The sequence below is a fragment of the Microcebus murinus genome, chromosome 6, assembly GCF_040939455.1.
Source record: "Microcebus murinus isolate Inina chromosome 6, M.murinus_Inina_mat1.0, whole genome shotgun sequence".
Lineage (NCBI taxonomy): Eukaryota > Metazoa > Chordata > Mammalia > Primates > Cheirogaleidae > Microcebus > Microcebus murinus.
In genome coordinates this window covers 106,354,745-106,373,927 of record NC_134109.1, presented here as the reverse complement: position 1 = coordinate 106,373,927, position 19,183 = coordinate 106,354,745, and the positions used below count along the sequence as shown (strand labels likewise).

General features: G+C 46.4%; 1 protein-coding gene and 1 long non-coding RNA gene across 3 annotated transcripts in view; one reads left to right on the top strand and one right to left on the bottom strand.

Moving 5' to 3' along the window:
- The window catches only part of THSD4 (thrombospondin type 1 domain containing 4), a 595,645-nt gene that overhangs the window by 474,166 nt on the left and 102,296 nt on the right, over positions 1-19,183 (bottom strand). The window contains exon 5 of the mRNA XM_076004516.1: positions 12,287-12,734. Coding sequence (XP_075860631.1) covers positions 12,287-12,734 — 448 coding nt within the window. The remainder of the gene's footprint in view (positions 1-12,286; positions 12,735-19,183) is intronic.
- On the top strand, positions 7,978-19,102 carry LOC105873401 (uncharacterized). 2 transcript variants are annotated; one of them, XR_001154996.3, is made up of 3 exons: positions 7,978-8,066; positions 10,174-10,327; positions 19,014-19,102. It is a non-coding gene; the product is annotated as an uncharacterized LOC105873401 (long non-coding RNA). The 2 variants fall into 2 exon arrangements; XR_001154997.3 differs by lacking the exon at positions 19,014-19,102 and adding an exon at positions 10,727-10,806.

Below are 19,183 nucleotides of genomic sequence, written 5' to 3'. Positions count from 1 at the left end.
TACTGGTGGGACTGCAAACTAGTTCAACCTCTGTGGAAACCAATATGGAGATACCTTAAAGCGATACAAGTGAATCTACCATTTGATCCAGCAATCCCATTGCTGGGCATCTACCCAAAAGATCCAATGACACTCTACAAAAAAGACACCTGCACTTGAATGTTTATAGCAGCACAATTCATAATTGCAAGGCTGTGGAAACAGCCCAAGTGCCATCAATCCAAGAATGGATTAATAAAATGTGGTATATGTATACCATGGAGTACTATTCAGCTCTAAGAAACAACAGTAATATAGCACATCTTATATTTTCCTGGTTAGAGCTGGAACCCATACTATTAAGTGAAGTTTCCCAAGAATGGAAAAACAAGCACCACATATACTCACCAGCAAACTGGTATTAACTGAGCAGCACCTAAGTGGACACATAGATACTACAGTAATAGGGTATTGGGCAGGTGGGAGGGGGCGTGGGGGGCGGGTATATACATATATAATGAGTGAGATGTGCACCATTTGGGGGATGGTCATGCTGGAGACTCTGACTTGTTGGGGGAGGGAATGGGCATTTATTGAAACCTTAAAATCTATACCCCCATAATATGCTGAAATTAAAAAAAAGATGAAGGAATAGAGGGGGGACTGACACCAGGTGGGAGGGAAACATCTCCTGCTTGATGAAGGACAGTCGGCAGGGACTGCTGGTACAAATGCCCAGGGTGGTCACAGTCCCGCTGTGACCTGAGCCAAACCATATGGAGCAGGAAAGCCACGTGAAGCAGAACATGATGACAACTGGTGGGAACAAAAGGGCGGGTGGACAGGCTGGGTGGGCTGAGCTCTGACAACCAGGGAAGGGCTGACAGGCGGGAAAGCGTCTCCAAGGACTCTGGAAACCAACCTGCCAGTGGCCCTGAAGCCAGACCTGTGTTGGCTTCCAGAAACACCAGCTGTATCCATGAACAGGTTTGGGTTGAGATGCTTTGCACAATCCTTTAGTCTGAGCCAAAGTTCGGGTAGCATGTGGACAGTCGGGTGATTGGAGAAGGTACCATCCCTGCAGCAGTCCCCAAACTTGGCTTCAAGAAAGAATCACTAGGCCACTAGGCCAGGCATGGTGGCACATGCCTGTAGTCCCAGCTACTCAGGAGGCTGAGGCAGGAGGATTGCTTGAGCCCAGAGTTTGAGGTTGCTGTGAGCTAGGCTGATGCCACAGCACTCTAGCCTGGGCAACAGCACAGGACTCTATCTCAAAAAAAAAAAAAAAAGGAAAGAAAGAATAACTAAAAGATTTATTGAAAGTACAGATTCTCAAGCCTCACCCCAGGAGGGTGGGGAAGGGAGCCCAGGAATATAAGCTTTAAGTGCTCCCTTGGGTGATTCTGCAGCCAGCCTGGCACCAGGCTGTTTGGCGGCAATTAGGAGCCACACCCAAGCCCTAATCTCACTCCAAATTACTTAACACGGAGTCACAGAGTGCCAGAGCGGAAGAGCAACCCAACCCCTCTAGCTTACAGACAAGAGCACTGAGGCTGGAGAGGTGGCACACCTTGCCAAAGGCCCCACAGTGACATGGAGGCAGAGCCAGGGTGCTGACCGCCCACCTTGCCCATACTCAGAAAGCAGACATCAGGTGCCGGGCTGCCACCTTTCATAACAGAAACAGACTGGCGCAGGCGAGCTAAATGTCCCGTTCCTCAAAGGACTACACTTACATACAGCCCAGGGGCTCCGCAATGAGGCTCTCGCCAGAAGCCACCAATAATTAATCTGGCGGCTGTTACCAGAATTGGATGCTGTAGACCACTAAGACTTAAGACAGTCTGCTTAACCCCTTGCTCTCCATGAGCAAAATACTGCTAATAGTTATGATCGTAAAGAAATACACCTTCAGATTCATCTAGAATCACTCAATACTTAATAATGTAAATGTATATTACATGACATGCAAAGCAGTCCACAACGCATTAACTTACAAAAGTGTTAAAATAATCGTGTGTGTGTGTGTGTGTGTGTGTGTGTGTGTGTGTGTGTAGAAAAAGAGGTTTAAAGTGTTATCTCTGGAAGGTGGGGTTATAGACGTTTTCTACTCACAATTAATTTTTGTCCCTTTGTATTATCTAATTTTTCTGCAATAAATAATATTCATGTAATAAAAATGACAATTTGGGAAGGCACAGTGGCTCCCACCTGTAGTCCCAGCTACTCATGTAGTTGAGGCAGGAGGATCGCTTGAGCCCAGGAGTCTGAGCTTGCTGTGAGCTATGATGACGCCACTGCACACCAGCCTGGATGACAGAGGGAGACCCTATCTCTTAATTTAAAAAAAAAAGGTCAATATATCAGTATTGAGATATTCCCAGTACAGCGGCCCTCAGCCAGCTTGGCATGTGCTTGTAGTTTACAATCGTATGGTGTTTTCATAACCCACTAATGCCCGGTGCTCTTACTTGCATCCATACACATCTGCCAAGCTAACTGGTGATGAGTCGCTCCAGACACCCTGTCCCCTGATCACCAACAAGCTCTCTGTCTCTGCGCATAGCCAGTTTCCTCCTGAGGCAGAAGGGCTTAACGTGGCACCAGAGCCACGGCAGCTGGCAAAGCCACCAACAGGTGCCAGGAGCCAGCCAGGCCTCACAGGTCCACTTTACAGTCAGGCAAGCAGCTGGCATGGACGGTGTATCAGGAGGTGACAAGGTGCCCTGGCAGATGGGCATGGCCCTGTGTGCGACCCCAATCAGGGACTCCCATGATGCCAGGAGAACTGCCAGTCAGAGGCAGGGTACTACTTCCTGGGAGAGCCCTGGCCAGAGAAATGCAAGACTCCTTGAGCCCAGACGTGGAAGTGGGTCGTTGAGACAGCATTATGGTACAGGCAAGGAAGGGAGAAGCTGGGCGTGATGAGGATGGTAAGACTCACTAGCTTTTATTGAGCACTTACTAAATGCCAGACACTCCACCACATGATTTATATATATATATATGATTTATATATATATATTGATTTATATATATATATAAATCATATATACAAATATATATATATTAGTTCATTTAATCCTCACAAAAACTATTATACCCATTTTACAGATTAGGAAACCAAGGCAACAAAAAGTTAAATGAGCTGCCTGGGTCACAGGGCTAGTAAGTAGTAAAGCCAGGGTTTGAACCCAGGCATTTTGGGTCTAGGGCCCATGCTAGTCACCACTATGCCATGGTGCCCCTCCTAACTATGTGGACAGCAAAGTTAATCTCTGATGGGTCCTCACACAAGAGAGCCTTAACTGCTTCTTGCCCGCTGTCAGGATAGGCCTTGGAGGCCGCTGAAGCAGGGTGCAGTGGCTGGCCCCAGCTGCCAGGGGCAGGGAGCTGTGCAGTGAGGATGGAAACCAAGCAGGGCCTGGGAAATCCTGTTTCATGTTTCTTTTATAGATTACATCTGTTTGTACTTGTCATCCTATTATCAGTATGTGATCTCCTCTCATTTTAACAGGCTCTCTGAAGTTTAAACTTCCAGGTTACAGATCCTTCTGCATTTGCTGTATTTTAAATTGGCTGTTTCCTGATGTCATAGACTGAGTCGCCATCTCTGCATTAGACTGTGAACTGACCTCGGGGCAGGTTTCCTGCAGACAGCTGGCTCTTTCCATGGGCACAGTCTTGTAATCTTCAGCCCAGAACACTGGGGGACAGGCCATGTGAACAGAGATCAGGCTCATTCGGGATGGGACCCACAAAGACTGGAGCTCTACAGTCAAGCTATGCCCCTGGGAGAAACCTCCCTTCAAATGATCCCTTCCACCCCAAAGAGGGAGGGATGTTTCCACTGGACTCTTAAGGGAAGAGAAATAAAGATGTACTTCAACATGATGAGCTGAATCCTCATAAAGCAATACAGGATACGGGCCCTATCCAAAGTTCCATCTAGACAATTGCCTGGGGTTGCTATGAGTCACAAATGGTATTATGGAAAATCCAGCTACGCTTCCAGTGACCCTGGTTGATCCGAGATGACAACTGCCTGCACCAAACTTCACTGCTCAAGAGGCCACTGTCAGTAATGACACGCTCACCTTTTGTTAATTAATTACGTTCATCTCCCCAGGAGACAACGAGCATCATCCCCAAGGAAGGTGGCACCAAGGAACATGACCTTGAAGTCTGCCTGGGTCAGATGTGCATTTTTTTTAATCCTTTGCATTGCTCTGGATTCAATCAAAAGACCAGCTACCATAGCAACATATGATGTACTTAACATCACCACAGTGATGAAAGCTGCAAAAAAGGAAATCTAGAAAATATCCCTGCACTGCCAGAAGAAAGTGGCTATGTGACCTTGAGCAAAACATTTAGTTTCTCAAAGCCTCAACTACTACTTCTGCCTAACAAACCCTACACCACACCCTGGGCCTCAATCCCCAGGGATTTTTGGAGGATTAAATTAGTTATACATTAAAGTTTCCCCCTCACAGTAATGCTCAGTGCATGTTAGCTGAATTGGAGACACCAGAGATGAATCCAGCAGCTCCAGAAGCCATACGGGCCTGAAAGGTAGGTGTTCTGAGTAAACATCCCCTTCCTTCCTTTCTCTTCTACAGCTGGACAGCGGGCTTCACTTTCCAACTGCGGAGTAACATAACCACGGGCCAACATTTCTTCCAAGCTATCCAGCACACTTTTCAAATATGCTTAATATCTCCTTTCTCAAGCCGCACAGAACAAACTCAACTTCACGAAAATTCTTTTGCCACCTCCCACCACTTCCGGCAATTCTCCAGTCAGGGAATTGGTTTGTACAAAGAGTTGGGGCAAGGCTTTGGGTTTAAAAATATATGGGTTTTTCTGCAATCTCAAACACCTTTTTTTTTTTTCCATCCAAGGGAAGTTCATAATGTTCTCCGAGAGGAGAGTGTTTCCCTCTCTTTCAATACATACATCAAAGTCCCAGAGGATGTTAATAAGAACAAGCTCAACCATTCACCCAAGAGAATCTATTTTTAAGTACTCCGGCCCCCTACAAATCTAGGCCTATCCCGAGAGTGCTTATCCATTTCTGCCTCTTTGCATTATTTATATATCTCTATGCCTATAAGGAGGTCTAAAAGAGAATGCCTTTTTTCCCAACTGATCCAGAAGTGTATGGCAAAATGTGAAGTTATTAACATTCAAAACCCTTACTCTCCCAAGAAGCATAAATCTCCCAGTGGCTGCTTCCGGTATCACATGAATGAGACTGGTTTTCTTTCCCTCTGCTATCTGCTAGGGCAGAGTGTGAAATTCCATTCAAAGGCAAATGTTCGTTATGTCCCTGCATGTGTCAGGTGCTGTGACTAATGAGGATGCAGAGAAGAATCTGTCATAATAGCCTCTTGCACCGATTTTACAGGCCAAGGTGAGAAAAATACATGAACAGAAACATATAATGCAAGGACAGGAATTTAATATCCTATTTTGACACTAAATTTCTAATCTTGCAAAGCAAAGAGTTAACTGATTCTTCCTAAAGTTGATAAATGAAGGAAATAAAAATTCTTAATATATTAATACTACATATATAAACAAAAATATAAGTAAAAGTAAAAGCGTGGCCAGCACAGTGGGAGGAAGGGGGGGGGTTTGTTTCTTCATCCCTCAGAGTGAGGAGTTGGGGAAAGGTGATACACCAAGAAGCAGAGGTATCAGCAAGCTGTTTGTCATTACAGAGAGAATGACCACAAGAACTAAAAGTTAAAGATGGCTGTGAGCGCCTCTAGGGAGAGGGATAGGATATATCTGTCTCTATCACTGTGCTAGTTCTTACTATTCATGAAAAATGACAAGTGACATTTGTGAACAAGTCATGTATGTGTGTGTATGTGTGTGATGTGTGTGTGTGACTTATATGTAAAAGTCAGTAAGAGAACGTTCTATGGAATTACAAGTGGTCTGAGAAGATGGAAAGCAGAATGCTACCGAAAGCACTGACACACTTCCCAGATGAGGAGTTTGGTGATAAGCTCATGATGAGAGAAACTCATGTTGAGCCCCCAGTCGGACGGCCTGTCCACCCAGTCACTGGCCCTGGTTTCTGGCCAGCTGCGCATTTCACAGAATCGCACTCAACTCCTGCCCAGCCGTTTTGCCAAGCGTCTCCTTAAAACTGCAGTCAGGAGGCTGTTTGTCAGCTGTTAGCTCTCCTTTCATTCAGTGTCAGAGGAGAAGTGGGGCGGAGTTAGAATGAGCCTGCAGAGAGAGCACGCTCCCTACACTTGAGGTCCGTCCAACATCCTCCTTTATTTTCACTTGCTCTGAGGCAGAAACAACTCGCGTGGACACACCCACGGCCAGACGCCAGCTCCACCCCCAGGGAAATACGCCGGAGAGTCACTGATACCAGAACTCATCACATCCGCCTTTGGGAAAGCTGCCTTTGGCCCCAGGAGTCCTCCCCTCACCGTTCAGCGCACTCTGTCTACACTCAGGACCACGCCTCCTTTGGCAGCAAAGTCCTTAAAACCTCACAGCCTTCCCCGCCGTGCGCCAGGCGACTCACCACAGCCCCTTCTGAAGGGGCCAGGTGCCTCAGTCTCCTCCCTCGGTAGAAAGTGCCGACTAGAAGGTGGGGAGAGAGACACTTTGGCCTCCAGGACAACGGGCCGAAGGTGACTTGGTCGGTTCTCGTATTTGGCAAATGACACAAACCCCAGAAAGAGCAAATAGAAAAGTATTTTCTTAACTGCATCCCTTCAAGCACCAGAAGAAATGAGGTTTGATTTCTCTTTCCCCTGTTTCGCCCCTATTAAAACCTCTAGCTCTTAAGTACTGGGCTTCAGTGAGCTTCCGCAAAGAAGCGTAACGAAGCGTGGCTGCTCCGTTCCTTGAGTGCCTATTGCTTTTAGCCACCGCTGAGAAAGGGCAGGGCTGCAGGTAAGTCAGGGCTCCCCCCACCCCCTGCGTTGCCCCTTCCCTGCTGAAGACAAACTTGTGAATGGAACCTTAACTCACTGGAGAAACACCTGACGCCACCAAGAGGTTCCCAAGCATCCCCATCTGCTCCTGAGCCCCTATGGGAATGCGAAGGGACTCTAGGGCCCCTGGCATTTCCTCTTCCTAAAAAGCCCTCCCCTCCCCTCCCCAGGAACTGCACTTCTCTAGGACACCTTCGCAGACTCCACCCAAGCCGAGTTAATTCCCAGTGTCTGGGGATTTCAAAGTGCCTACGTGGCATGTGCTGTGGCGTGCATGATCTGCACTGTTATTACCTAGTTATGAATCTATCTTTCTCACTGGACTCCGAGCCACAGAGGGCAAAAGCTTGCTCTAATCTCAGTGTCCCCGACCCACAGCCTAACACCTGACCCCACTCAATCACTGCCAACGCTGTGCTTATGGACTCCAAGCACGAACCTGTGATAGGAGTATCTGACAGACCTGGGACCGGATGGGGTGTTGCCTCTACCACGTACAGACTACCTGAAGGAGACTGTTGCACGGATAGATGTCTGAGATTGACACCCACTCAAAAAGACCATAGATTCTCTGTATATACGGGAGTGTGTCATTTTAACTTCCTGATACACACTGTAGGCAAGGGAAAAAAAGACCTTCCTTATCTTTAAAGTGTACACTCAGAGATCATTAGTGCTGACATTTATTGTTGATTTTGCAGTATTTCATAGAGGACATCTTATATGAATTGAACAATCTTGAAGACATGCTAGAATGCTTAAAATTCCCAGATGACGCCATAAGGTAGGGCTTAATATTAAACATGCACACTGGAGGGTGCAAAGAATTCATTGACATGAAGCTGGTTATCTACAGTTTCACTTTCATCACTTTAAAACCACAACCCAAGGGTGATTACACTGAAACTACATCACAGATGAAGTGCTGGGTCTCTCAGCAACCTTGTGTTATCACTGGGCAAAGGGAAAGGACTTTCAATCACAGCTGACACAGAAGACAAAGGGGGACTCTGAGCAAGTCTGGCCATTTCATACACAAGTTTCATAAGTTACTGCTTAGAACTTGGAAGCTATTCAGATACAGAGAGACTTTACTCCATGCTTATCTGCAGAGAGGTATGTAACTCATATTCGCTTAGCCAGGTCCAAATGGTTTACTTACTAACAGTGCGTTGGCACCATGCCAACCTCCCATATGCCCGATCTTGTCTGAACCTTGGATCAACCCTAAAGAGGGATGGACTGTTATTTTCTGCCCTTTCCCGATGGTCCTCAGAGAGTTAAGTGACTTGTCCAAGGAAACTCAGTTCCCCAGAGTCAAAGCTGGGGTTCGATCCAGCGCAGCGCCACTCCCAGACCCGTCACTCCCTATCCCATCCTGCCTGCAGGTCTAACAGTTGATTAGAATTGCTTTCTGACTTCTCACTGTGTATTTTTAAAGTTTCCCACGCACCTATCTCATGTATGAATGTCAAGCAAGGCCCATGTGGCATCTCCCCATTTTGAGATGTTAAAAAACAAATTCCCCATTAAGGCTGTGATTATTATTATTTTTTTTTTTTTTGAGACAGAGTCTTGCTTTGTTGCTCAGGCTAGAGTGAGTGCCGTGGCGTCAGCCTAGCTCACAGCAACCTCAAACTCCTGGGCTTAAGCAATCCTACTGCCTCAGCCTCCTGAGTAGCTGGGACTACAGGCATGTGCCACCATGCCCGGCTAATTTTTATATATATATATTAGTTGGCCAATTAATTTCTTTCTATTTTTTTTTATAGTAGAGACGGGGTCTCGCTCAGGCTGGTTTTGAACTCCTGACCTTGAGCAATCCGCCCGCCTCGGCCTCCCAGAGTGCTAGGATTACAGGCGTGAGCCACCGCACCCGGCCAAGGCTGTGATTATTTAAAGTGGACAGGAGGAGCCGAGGAGGGCAGGAAGGAGGGTTCCCCCCACCCGGCAGGCATCGCAGCACCTGAGATTCTGACACATCCTGCCTTCCTGTCTTTAGCTAAGCTATTTCTTTTGCTCCCAAATGCTCTTTTCCCTTCTCCAGGCATCCTCAAAAGCCTCACTCGACTATTCCCCTCCTCACTGGAGTCCTCCCCAACCTACGGCCCCTGTGCTCTGAGTTCTTCCTCCCCGAGAAGTGCTCCAGCAGGGCACATGACTGACAGTAGCTATGGGGGGGACTTCCTCCCCACTGGGCCATTAGGATGTGGAGAGAGGGGCCATGGCCAGTGTCGAGACCCTGTTCCGAGCTATGTAAGCCTGAAAAAACAACTGACCCTAATTCAGACCACTCATCCTATTCATTACCATACATCCCAGAACCGAGCCCTCAACTGCTGGGGTAGTCTTAGGACAGGGGTGTTCCATCAAAGTTGGGGTGGGATATACCAGGCACTTAGTTTAAGGGATAAAGTTCTGAAATCAGCAGATACTGCCCACCTGCCCTGGCCTTCATTCGTTTCTTGTTCTGCTCCCCAGTAATAACTGGGAGAGATCTCTGGATGCATGCATTATTTTTTAATCTTCAGAGAGGACACAAATGATAACCTGAATTACCTGTTAGATTAGTTAGGTTTTTCACAATATTGTCCTATACCTTTTTCCTCTTTGAGTAGGGATATTTCCATAATTGGGGGATCCACATCATCTCTTCATGTTGAACGCTGGGAGGATAGGCAAATGTCTACAGGAGGTGATTCATGTGAGGGTGCTGCAGTGTACGGGCCCCTACGGGGAGTGGGCAAAACAGATTTAACATAGCAGAGCTGAGACTGCTCTCCTTAGAAAGCCCTGCTTGCAAGGCTGGTCTGTGGCTGACATCTGGGAGCCTAGATTTTGGGAGGATTCCCAACACTCCCTAAATAATAAGAGTGGCTTACTGTGCCTAAATCTAGTTTATGCTGAACATCTGCTTTCCTTTTGGGAGTCTGGAATTTTGGTATGTGACAGGCAGAGGGTGCCTATGTGACCAGGCATCAATAAAAACCTTGGTCACAGGAGTGCTTCCCTGGTAGACAGCATTTCACAAGTATTGTAACAATTCTTCACTGGAGGAGTTGAGCATATCCTATGTCTCTTGGGAGCTTCTGCCTGGTTTCCTATGGATTTGGCCCCATGTGCCTGTTCTTTTGTTAATTTTGCTTTATTTATTCAATTCTTTTGATGTAATAAATCATAGTCGTGAGTGCAACTATACACTGAGTCTTCTGTGTCCTCCCAGGGAATCATCAGACCTAGGAGTGGTCTTGGGGACTCCTGACAGAGAGAATTTTAAAGAAATCATGGGGTATGGCCCAATCCACGAGAAGCGCTGGGCTCATGCAAAGAAGACACGCAATAATGGGACCTCTAAGGAATGACATCTCTCAGTAAGGGTAAGTGGGATGTGGACTTGGGGCAGTGGGGCCGGAGGAGGACTCTGTGCAAAACATCACAGGGAAAATAAGGGAACTGAATTTATGCACTCCTGTGTACACGTTTACTTCCCTGTCCTGGGTTGGAGGCTTTGTTTTGCTTACTTCCAAAATGCCAGACGACATTAGGAATTCACAAGAATTTTCCACGATTCCTTGCAATTCATTCTTCTCTGTGGTGCAGTTACCCCAGCACCCGGGAAGCCACAGCTTCTCCATGGGAGAACAGCCCTGCTGTTGGCAGCATAGGTCTGGCAAAAAGTGCATGCTGCAAAAATGTAAGTTAAATAAAAGAAACACTAAGCAGATATCAGCTCCACATAGATGCCAAATGCTCTCTCTTTTCCCTTCTCTTCACAGTTTGCTTGGTTTTCAAAATTAAGAAATGTACTAGTCAATGGGAGGATGTGTTCTACTTCGCAAATGAATTCATTTCATTTTCAAAGAACAGAATGGATACTCAGGAAAAAGGCCCATGTCTGATCATGAACCCAAGTAATTCCCTACTTCTCGATTTACAAACTTCTGTCATAACATCTCCTCATTTGACCCTCGTTACAATTCTATGAGGTAGACAATATGATTTTTATCTTTTATCTTCCATGGCACTTAGTCCATTACGAGACAAGCAGTGATGCTCAATGAAGATGTACTGGTTGGCTGATTAGTAATGGCTTCAGAGAAATTACTGCTTTATAAAAATTAACGATTCCTGACGTCTGTCAGTGGAAGAACAAGCTAAAAAGCAATCCAGGCATTCAGTAAAATTATTAAGATCACAAATTAAGTCATTTCCATGGACTCTATAGCAGGAAATATATTTTTAATGAGGAAATTGAAGTTAATACATAACAGCTGTCCTGTTACCCAGTAACAGAATATTAAGGCAGATTAAATTATTAATGAAAAATATAGAAAATTGGAAATTTAACCTCCTAACATTTTCTCACTCCTCTCTCTTTTATACATAACTGTTAAGCTGATATTCTAAAAAACACACTTGGTCGCCTTAGATAGTCGCAAACTCATAAGGTTAAGGAGAGGATTAAATGAGGTAAGATAAGTGCTGAGCACAAAGCCTGGCTTGTTGTGAGCTTTTAATAACGGTAGAAATTAATAAAATGCATGGAGATAGAATCAATAAATGTTTACTGAACTAATATCCAAAGTGCCCATATACATCAGTACAGCTGTACGACTTCTAGACCAGTTAGCGACCAAATGCTGCCTAGAAGCCTCAGAGTGCCGTCTATCACCCCATCGGTCCCAGCTCCTTCCCTAAAAGGAGAAGACCCTTTACAACTTCACGATCAGACTTCTTTATGACACAACACCTTAAGTGTCTATGCCTGGAATAGCAGGTGGAACCCCCAGGAAACTCACTAGACGCCCCTACCGCCTTGGCACCACCACTGATTGCCCTAAATCAGTAAAACTGCACCTGCCCCGGAGTAAACATTGCATTTGAGTGAAGAATAAATAATGTTGATGTAAGTCACTGGGAATTTGGGGGTTGTTTGTTATGCAGCACTAGCTAATTAATACTACCTCTAAGTGATGTTCAATAAGTGATTCAAGAAGCTACGCATAAGTCACTAAAGGAACAACCTTATAAAAAAGAAAAGTATATGGCAAGAATAGATAGAAGAGAGAAGGAAGGAAGATAAAAAGGTAGGTTAACATGGCTTAGAAAACCACACCCTTGCTCATCTCTGTGACAATTTGCAGAATCTTCAACAAGTTATTTAACCTCTTTTTGCAACTGTAAAATAGAGAGAATAGCAAACTCATTAGGTGAAGCAGAGGATCAAATGAGGTGAGTAAGAAAAGTGGTACGCTGGGACGTGCTCAGCACCGACAGACAGAAGACAGGAGCGGCAGCTGTCGCCAGGCCCAGCGCTGGGTGGCGCGCGTACTCACGTTGGTGTTGCACAGCTTGTACTGCCGATAGGCTCCGATGCACGAGATTGCCGCAGATCGGGGAGGCTGGGAGAAGCTCTGAGCTGCCCTGCGGGCCCCCACACCATGGTTGCTGCTTGTTTCCGGGCTGTGGAAGAGACTTGAAGCTGCAGGGAAGCCTTGGTCATGGGTCAGAGGCAGCTGGTAGACGGAGGCCTCGGAGGCCTGCAGTCCAGAACGGGCGCCGCTGTCACTTTGGTACAGAGGCCCATGCTGGGGGACCCGGTGGGCTGGTGGGCTGTAGCCATGCCTAGGAGCAGACTCCCCTTGGGACCCGGAATGCCGCGACGAGGGCTTCTGTCTGCGAAGCCTCTGTGGCGCGTGTGCGGTGTCCGTCTGCAGTGGCAAGATGTACGGGGCCTTACCATAGCCGTACTTGCCGGGGCCGATGGGACCTCGGGTCCTGCTCCTACCGAGAGACACACAAGAGAGGAGATGAACGGTCACACAAAATTTCACACCAACTCAGAAGTGCTCGTGCACAGTAGGGGGGACCAGCAGGAACAAAAGCTGGGGAGGGAGAGGAGGGCATTTCAGAAGAAGGGAATGTCACAGGGGCTGGAGCAGGGGCTGGCGTGCAACATGAAGGTGGAAACCAACAGGGGGTGAACAGTGAATGAAGTGAGTGATCGGAAATGTGGGCAGAATTGTAAACTGTGGTCAGTGTGTGATTTTTATGCAAGGAGTTTGGGCATTTTTGTAGGTCATAGGGAACCACTGAAGGTTTTCTGAGAAGTATAAATTTCCGCCATAGTAACTTTCCTGTTCACTTTTTCTGATAATACACTTTTTCTCACTCAACTGTGCCTGATATTTCGGACTCTGTCACCATTAGCATTCATGCCCAAAGAGCTTTTCAAGGTAAGTGGAATTTAGCTAAGCAACCAAATTCTAATGCAGTCCCAAGGCCTGACTTGTGCTGATAAGAATCTTGAAAAGATTAGAGTGGCTTGAGCAATTGGCTACTCTATCACTCTTGAGACAACCCATGCTAAGCAACAGGTAAATGGTCATCTTCATACTGGAGAGACCTTTAGGTTTTGTAAAGACCCACTGCCTTGTGAGACTTTATGAAAATGGTAAATGTTTAACAACTGGATTTTCAGGGGAGTAGGATCCTTGATCTGTAGCATTTGCCCATTTCTGTAGTGTAAATACTCCTACCATGGCCAATTTTAAGCTACCAATGTGAAGACACAATCAGCTCTAGTGCACAAAGGAAAACCAATATAAACTTATTGTGCAACTATGTTTGTGAAATATAGAACTAGGAGTGGTGAAGAAATACAAAAATGAATCAGACATGATTCCCAAGACCCAACCCTACGTGTGGAAGCAACTAGAAAGCAATGTAGGGTGGGTTATGGGCCTTAGAGGCAATAAAAAAAAATGGTGCTTTGGGAAATTCTGAGACAAGACAAAGCACTTCTTTCTGGAGGGATCTGAAAAGGTTTCACCTTCACCGGTCTGAGAGTTGAGAAGCACAGGTTCCAAATCTCCCTGGAAGGACTTAAGTAAGTCAACTAACTCTTACTTATTTGTAAAATGACTGAACTGGATTAAATGACCGCCAAGGTCGCTCCAACTCTAAAATTATGTGCTTCCATAATAATTAAATCTATATTTACATAAAATTGGAAATGTGCCCAAGGGTTTCTGCAGGATGGCCCCATTAAAATAAGCACATTAAAATAGCAATCAAGGTGAAACATTGATTTCTGCCCTCATGAAAAAATTCTTTCTTCACTCTGCATAATCACCGAATATAAAATTTAACAGACCACAACTAATTATTAACATCTTTATCACTAATTGCACCTCCATTCTTACCTGATATGGTTTTGAATTAAACCACCTCTGCAGTGTTTATTTTGCCTTTAGGCATTTCTCAATTAATCTTGGCAAGACTTGGGACTCTGTTAATGACGGGGGATTTAAGAGATGCAATTAAGAAGTTAGTCTTAAAAATATATATAACTTGAATGCAATTTGCCTTTTTCATTCTTGTGGCAGGCCAGGTAAAATGAATGACATCATGCAAAGGCAAAGGAAAGAATTTCTCTGTGTGTGTGTGTGTGTGTGTATGTGTGTGTGTGTGTGTTTAAGAACTGAAAGCTACCAAAATTCTAGCCTAACAGTAAGAACTGGGTGGAGACCCTCACTGAAGACAACAGAGAAAGGAAGACACGTGGAAAAGCGATTCTCAAACTGGAGTGTGCACAGGAATCTTCCGGATCTATTACGCTGCAGACTCCGGTTGAGGAGCTGTTGGGAGAGGCCCGACAGTCTGCATTTCCAGCAAGTTTCCAGGAGATGCCAGTGCTGCTGGTCCACGGACTCACAGCTTTGAGGAACGGAATCACAGAATAAAATTGAAATTCCAGACAAAAAGGTGAAAATTCGACAGCACAAATTACCATTGTTAGTGGAGAAAGACAGAAGTCCTGGCCTGATAGTCGTTTATAAACAAAAACGATAAGAGTACCTCCGTAAAGGTAGTCGTAAATGCAAACAAAAACCCTACGGTTTGCAGACACACAAGACCTGCTGGCCGGGACAGGCTGCCCTGTGTAGCTCACCCAGTAAGCACAGACGGGCCAGGACGGACGCGGGCTCTCTGCCGGGGAGCAGAGGCAGAACCTGCTGGCTGATGCCTTTGTCAGCACCCTCCCAAAGGCTGCCCATCACCCCCACGGGGTAACATGTACAAGCACACATGTATCTCTGAATTCATGTTGCCTTGTGGGAGGCTCTGCCTAAATTGGAGACCATGTCAGACCCCCTGGAATAGCAGCATCACTGGAAAGACGGTGGTGTGAAAGCAAATGGCCAGCGAATTCTGATAAACAAAAGAGAATGAGCAACAAGTTGGGGTGTGATTATGAGAGATCTCATTTCCGAGTATTTGACTCACAACACTTGGACGAGCAGCAGATTCATTCCCACTTGGCCAGGAAACATTTGTTTTCCTTACAACTGGTCAGAGCTAATAATCCTGACAGTTCCGAATGGCCTCGTCCCCACCAGGACAGAGTCCATCTGGCCGCTTTCAGGGGGGCCTCCATGGAACTGGGCAGATTTATGCAGAATTGTGATGATAAGTACACATGTGGCTGTGGAGATCTGTGTGGCCAGTTAACCCTTCTAGGAGAACATGCAGTAGGAGCCCAGGGGGGCTGTTAAGTTGCATAATTCTGCATGGTCTCCCCAGAACCCATCCCCGAGATTTTACTTTGGAAGTCCTCCTTGTCAAAGCTCTGGCTAATTTCTAAAAGTTATGTCTTGAGAAAGAAACTAGAAAAAGTAGTTTGCAGATCAGAGACGTGGGGGTCAGCATAGATTAGTGGTTTATGACATGGACCCTGAAGCCAAGTTTCCTGAGTTTGAATCCCAGCTCTGCCACTTGCTAAGTTTGGAAACGTTGGAAACTCAATCTTTTTATGCCTCAGTTTCTTCAAACAGGGCCAGGATTAGGACATGCCAGCAAAGCACCTAGGATGCAATATTAAAGGAGATACAATCAGGGCTATGCAAGCGCTGGTGGGAAACTGAGGGTGATGTCTCATTAAATGTTGTGCCCCAAGTGCCTCTCTGGCCTCACTACAAGCCCAGTCCCGGTTTGTATCCACTTTTAAATAAAGATGATAACAGTACCTTCATTAACTATAGTTGTAAAGATTAAATGACAATAAGAACAATAGACCTAATGCTTTGTACAGAGAATGCAGCACATAAGTATTTGCTTTTTAAAAAAATGCTCAGCTTGGCCATTTACTAGCTCTACAAACTTTGGCAAATAATGTACCCTTAGTTTTCTTATCTGTAAAATAAGAGTATGACCACTTCACATTCACCAAGATGGCTACAATCAAAAAGACAGATGATAATAAGTTTGGGGGAAGATAAACTGGAATCTGCATACATTTCTAGTGGGAATGTACAACGGTGTAGTCACTTTGGAAAACTATCTGGAAGTTCCTCAAAAAGCTCAATGTGGTGTTACTATATGACCCAGAAATTCCAGTCCTAGCCATTTACCCAAGAGAAATGAAAACAAACATTTATACATAAATTCCTACACGAATGTTTATAACAGCATTATGAATGATAGCCAAAAGGAAGAAACTACCTAAATGCTTCTCAACTGATATCCAGATAAACAAAAACGTGGTATGTCCATGGAGTGGATTACTATTCAGCCATAAAAGGAATGAAGTGCTGATATATACCATAACACAGATGAACCTCAGGAACATTCTAAGTGAAGGAAGCCAGACACATCTTGCGTGATTACATTTACATAAAAATGTACAGAACAGGCAAATCCACAGAGACAAAAAGTGGTTTCCGGGGGATGGAGGAGGAGGGAACAGGCAGTGACCACTAATGGGCACAGGGCTTCTTTTTGGGGTGATGGAAATGTTCTGCAATTAGATAGTGGTGATAGTTGCACAACCTTGTAACTATATTAATACTACAACTACTGACTTATACAGTACTTTAAGATGGTGAATTTTATGGTATGTAAATTATATCTCAATAGCTCTTATGTTTTAAAAATGAGAGCATGAGTCATTCCTGTCTTGCCTACTTACAAGGATTTTGTAAAGATCAAACTGAGGTTACCAATAGGAATGCGCTTTTGGAATCTGAAAGCAGTTTTTATCATTCATTTTCCATCATTTGTTTGAGCAACACTTAACAAACCTTAATTGAGCAACAAACCTTCATGAGCATCTATTGAGCATCATGTATGCTTTTTTTTCTACTTGTTCACATTTCCCGCCCTGACACTGTAAGAAAACTGCAAAGCCCCCTCCCCCACAGCATGGCCCAATGACAAGAATGGGACAGGGGACAGTAAGGGTTCTGACACCAGGTTCCAGTCCTGGTTCATCCAACGGGTGTCTGGGGAAATTGCTGTGTCTTGAGATAATGGCCGCAAATAGCATGTTTTACAACAGGCTGGCTGCCGTCCAGGGCTCGGCGTGTGTGATCCCGTGCAGCTCCGCGATGCTATCGCTGAGCCGTGAGTGTGACGATCCAAGCAAAGACCCCACATCCTGTCTCCCTCTTCACAACTCCACACGCTCACCCTGGAAATGTGTCATGTACAGTCATCACCTGGAACTGACCACTGCCGCACTTCTCTTTCCTGCCGAGACCCCTCTCCTGAGCATCGGCCCCACATGCCCGGCTAACCTCTAACGCAGAGCCTGCGACGTGCACACAGAGCACCTGGGGTGTCGTCGAAATGCAGCTTCTGGTTCAGCAGGTCTGGGGCAGGCCCTGTTCCGTGTTTGTAACAAGCTCGAGGCAATGCCCATGCCGTGGGTCCCAAAACCGCACTTCCATAGCTCCATCTAGACATCTCCACCCACACTCAAACTCAACACGTTCAAGCCAGGATTCATCCTCTTGTCCCCACAAAACCCCTCCCGCTCTAGTTCCTCCCATATTCTCTATCTCAGTCGGCCTTAAACTGGAGCGAGCATCAGAACCACCTGGAAGACTTGTTACAAAAGACAGCGGAGCCCCACCTGCAAAGAGTCTGATTCAGGAGAGCTGGGTGGGGCCTGAGAGTCTGCATTTCTAACAAGTTCCCGAGTGATGCTGATGCTGTCGGTCTGCGGGCCATACTGGGAGAACCACTGCCTGTCTCACTCCCAAGTGCCACCACCATCCCCTGAAACCAACCAGCTCTTCCGAGTACCCCTCCAGTCTGCACTGGGGCCACACTCAGCTTACCCACCCGCCCTGTACAGCACGGCCTCTGCTGCACCTCTCGCCAGCCTGGCACTGCGTGGACCCCCGCGCGCCACCCTCCCTGCAGCTCCCTGACAGGCCAACCAGTTCCTTCTCCACGCTTTGGCCCATGCTGCTCCCTCCTCCTCAGCTGCTTCCCCAGGCAATCGGGACTCAGCTGAAGCATAACGTTCTCAGTAGAGTTCTTCCTGCTCCAAACTCCACTCCAACCCTCCGCTCCGCAGAATCAGTGCCCTTCTCTTTTGTCCTTCCATTGGACCACATGTCACAGCCTAATCTGCTTTTATCATGCTTGTTTGCACGCCTGCTTTAGCTCACTAGACCTGCAGGCTCCTTCACAGCAGGGACTATGTCTTATTTGTCTTGTACCCCTAAAAGCTACTACAATGACTAGCACATAATAGCTACTCGACAATTGATTGCTGAAAACCTGAAACAACAAATGAATGAATGGCTCAAACCTCTATTGCCAAAGGGAGGAAAACCTCTCCATCATTGCATTTGTTTAATTTCTGTTAAATGAAATATTAAAAGCCTGCTGAAGTATTGTGGCACTGAGGACAAGGCCACCTCCCTCCATGTAGGAATAAAAGTGTCACCTGTTGTGTGAGAGTGTTCCTGGCATCAAACACCTAGAGAAGAAACGGGTCCTCAGAACAGAAAGGAGGAAGCAGCGGGGGCTGGGACTCAGCCCTCATTCTCAAAGGAGTGAAGAATTAAGAGGTCAAGGGTGCTCCATGCGTGCCTGTCAGAGCTGGGAAGCCACCAGGCAAGGCTGTCTGCAGCCTGTGGCTGGAGGAAGGCTCCCGCCTCTTTTCCAGTACGGACTGGAACGGGCAGAATGAGAGCGCTGGCCTCCGGAAGCCAGGCTGTTTGTATTTCTTAGTCTCTCCATGTTTATTTCCATTTTGTTTTCTCTCAGAGCTCGGGCAAGTCTCTGCGAGTGGCCCAGCCTCTCTCAGCTGTGCTAACATGAACCCCACACAGGCCACAGCAGCCAACAGAGCGGCAGTCCCCAGGACAGGCCCGCGAGGGACCGCGGGAGGGGAGCCCCGGAGCCGCAGGGGAAAGCGGAGCTCAGGAGAGGAGCCG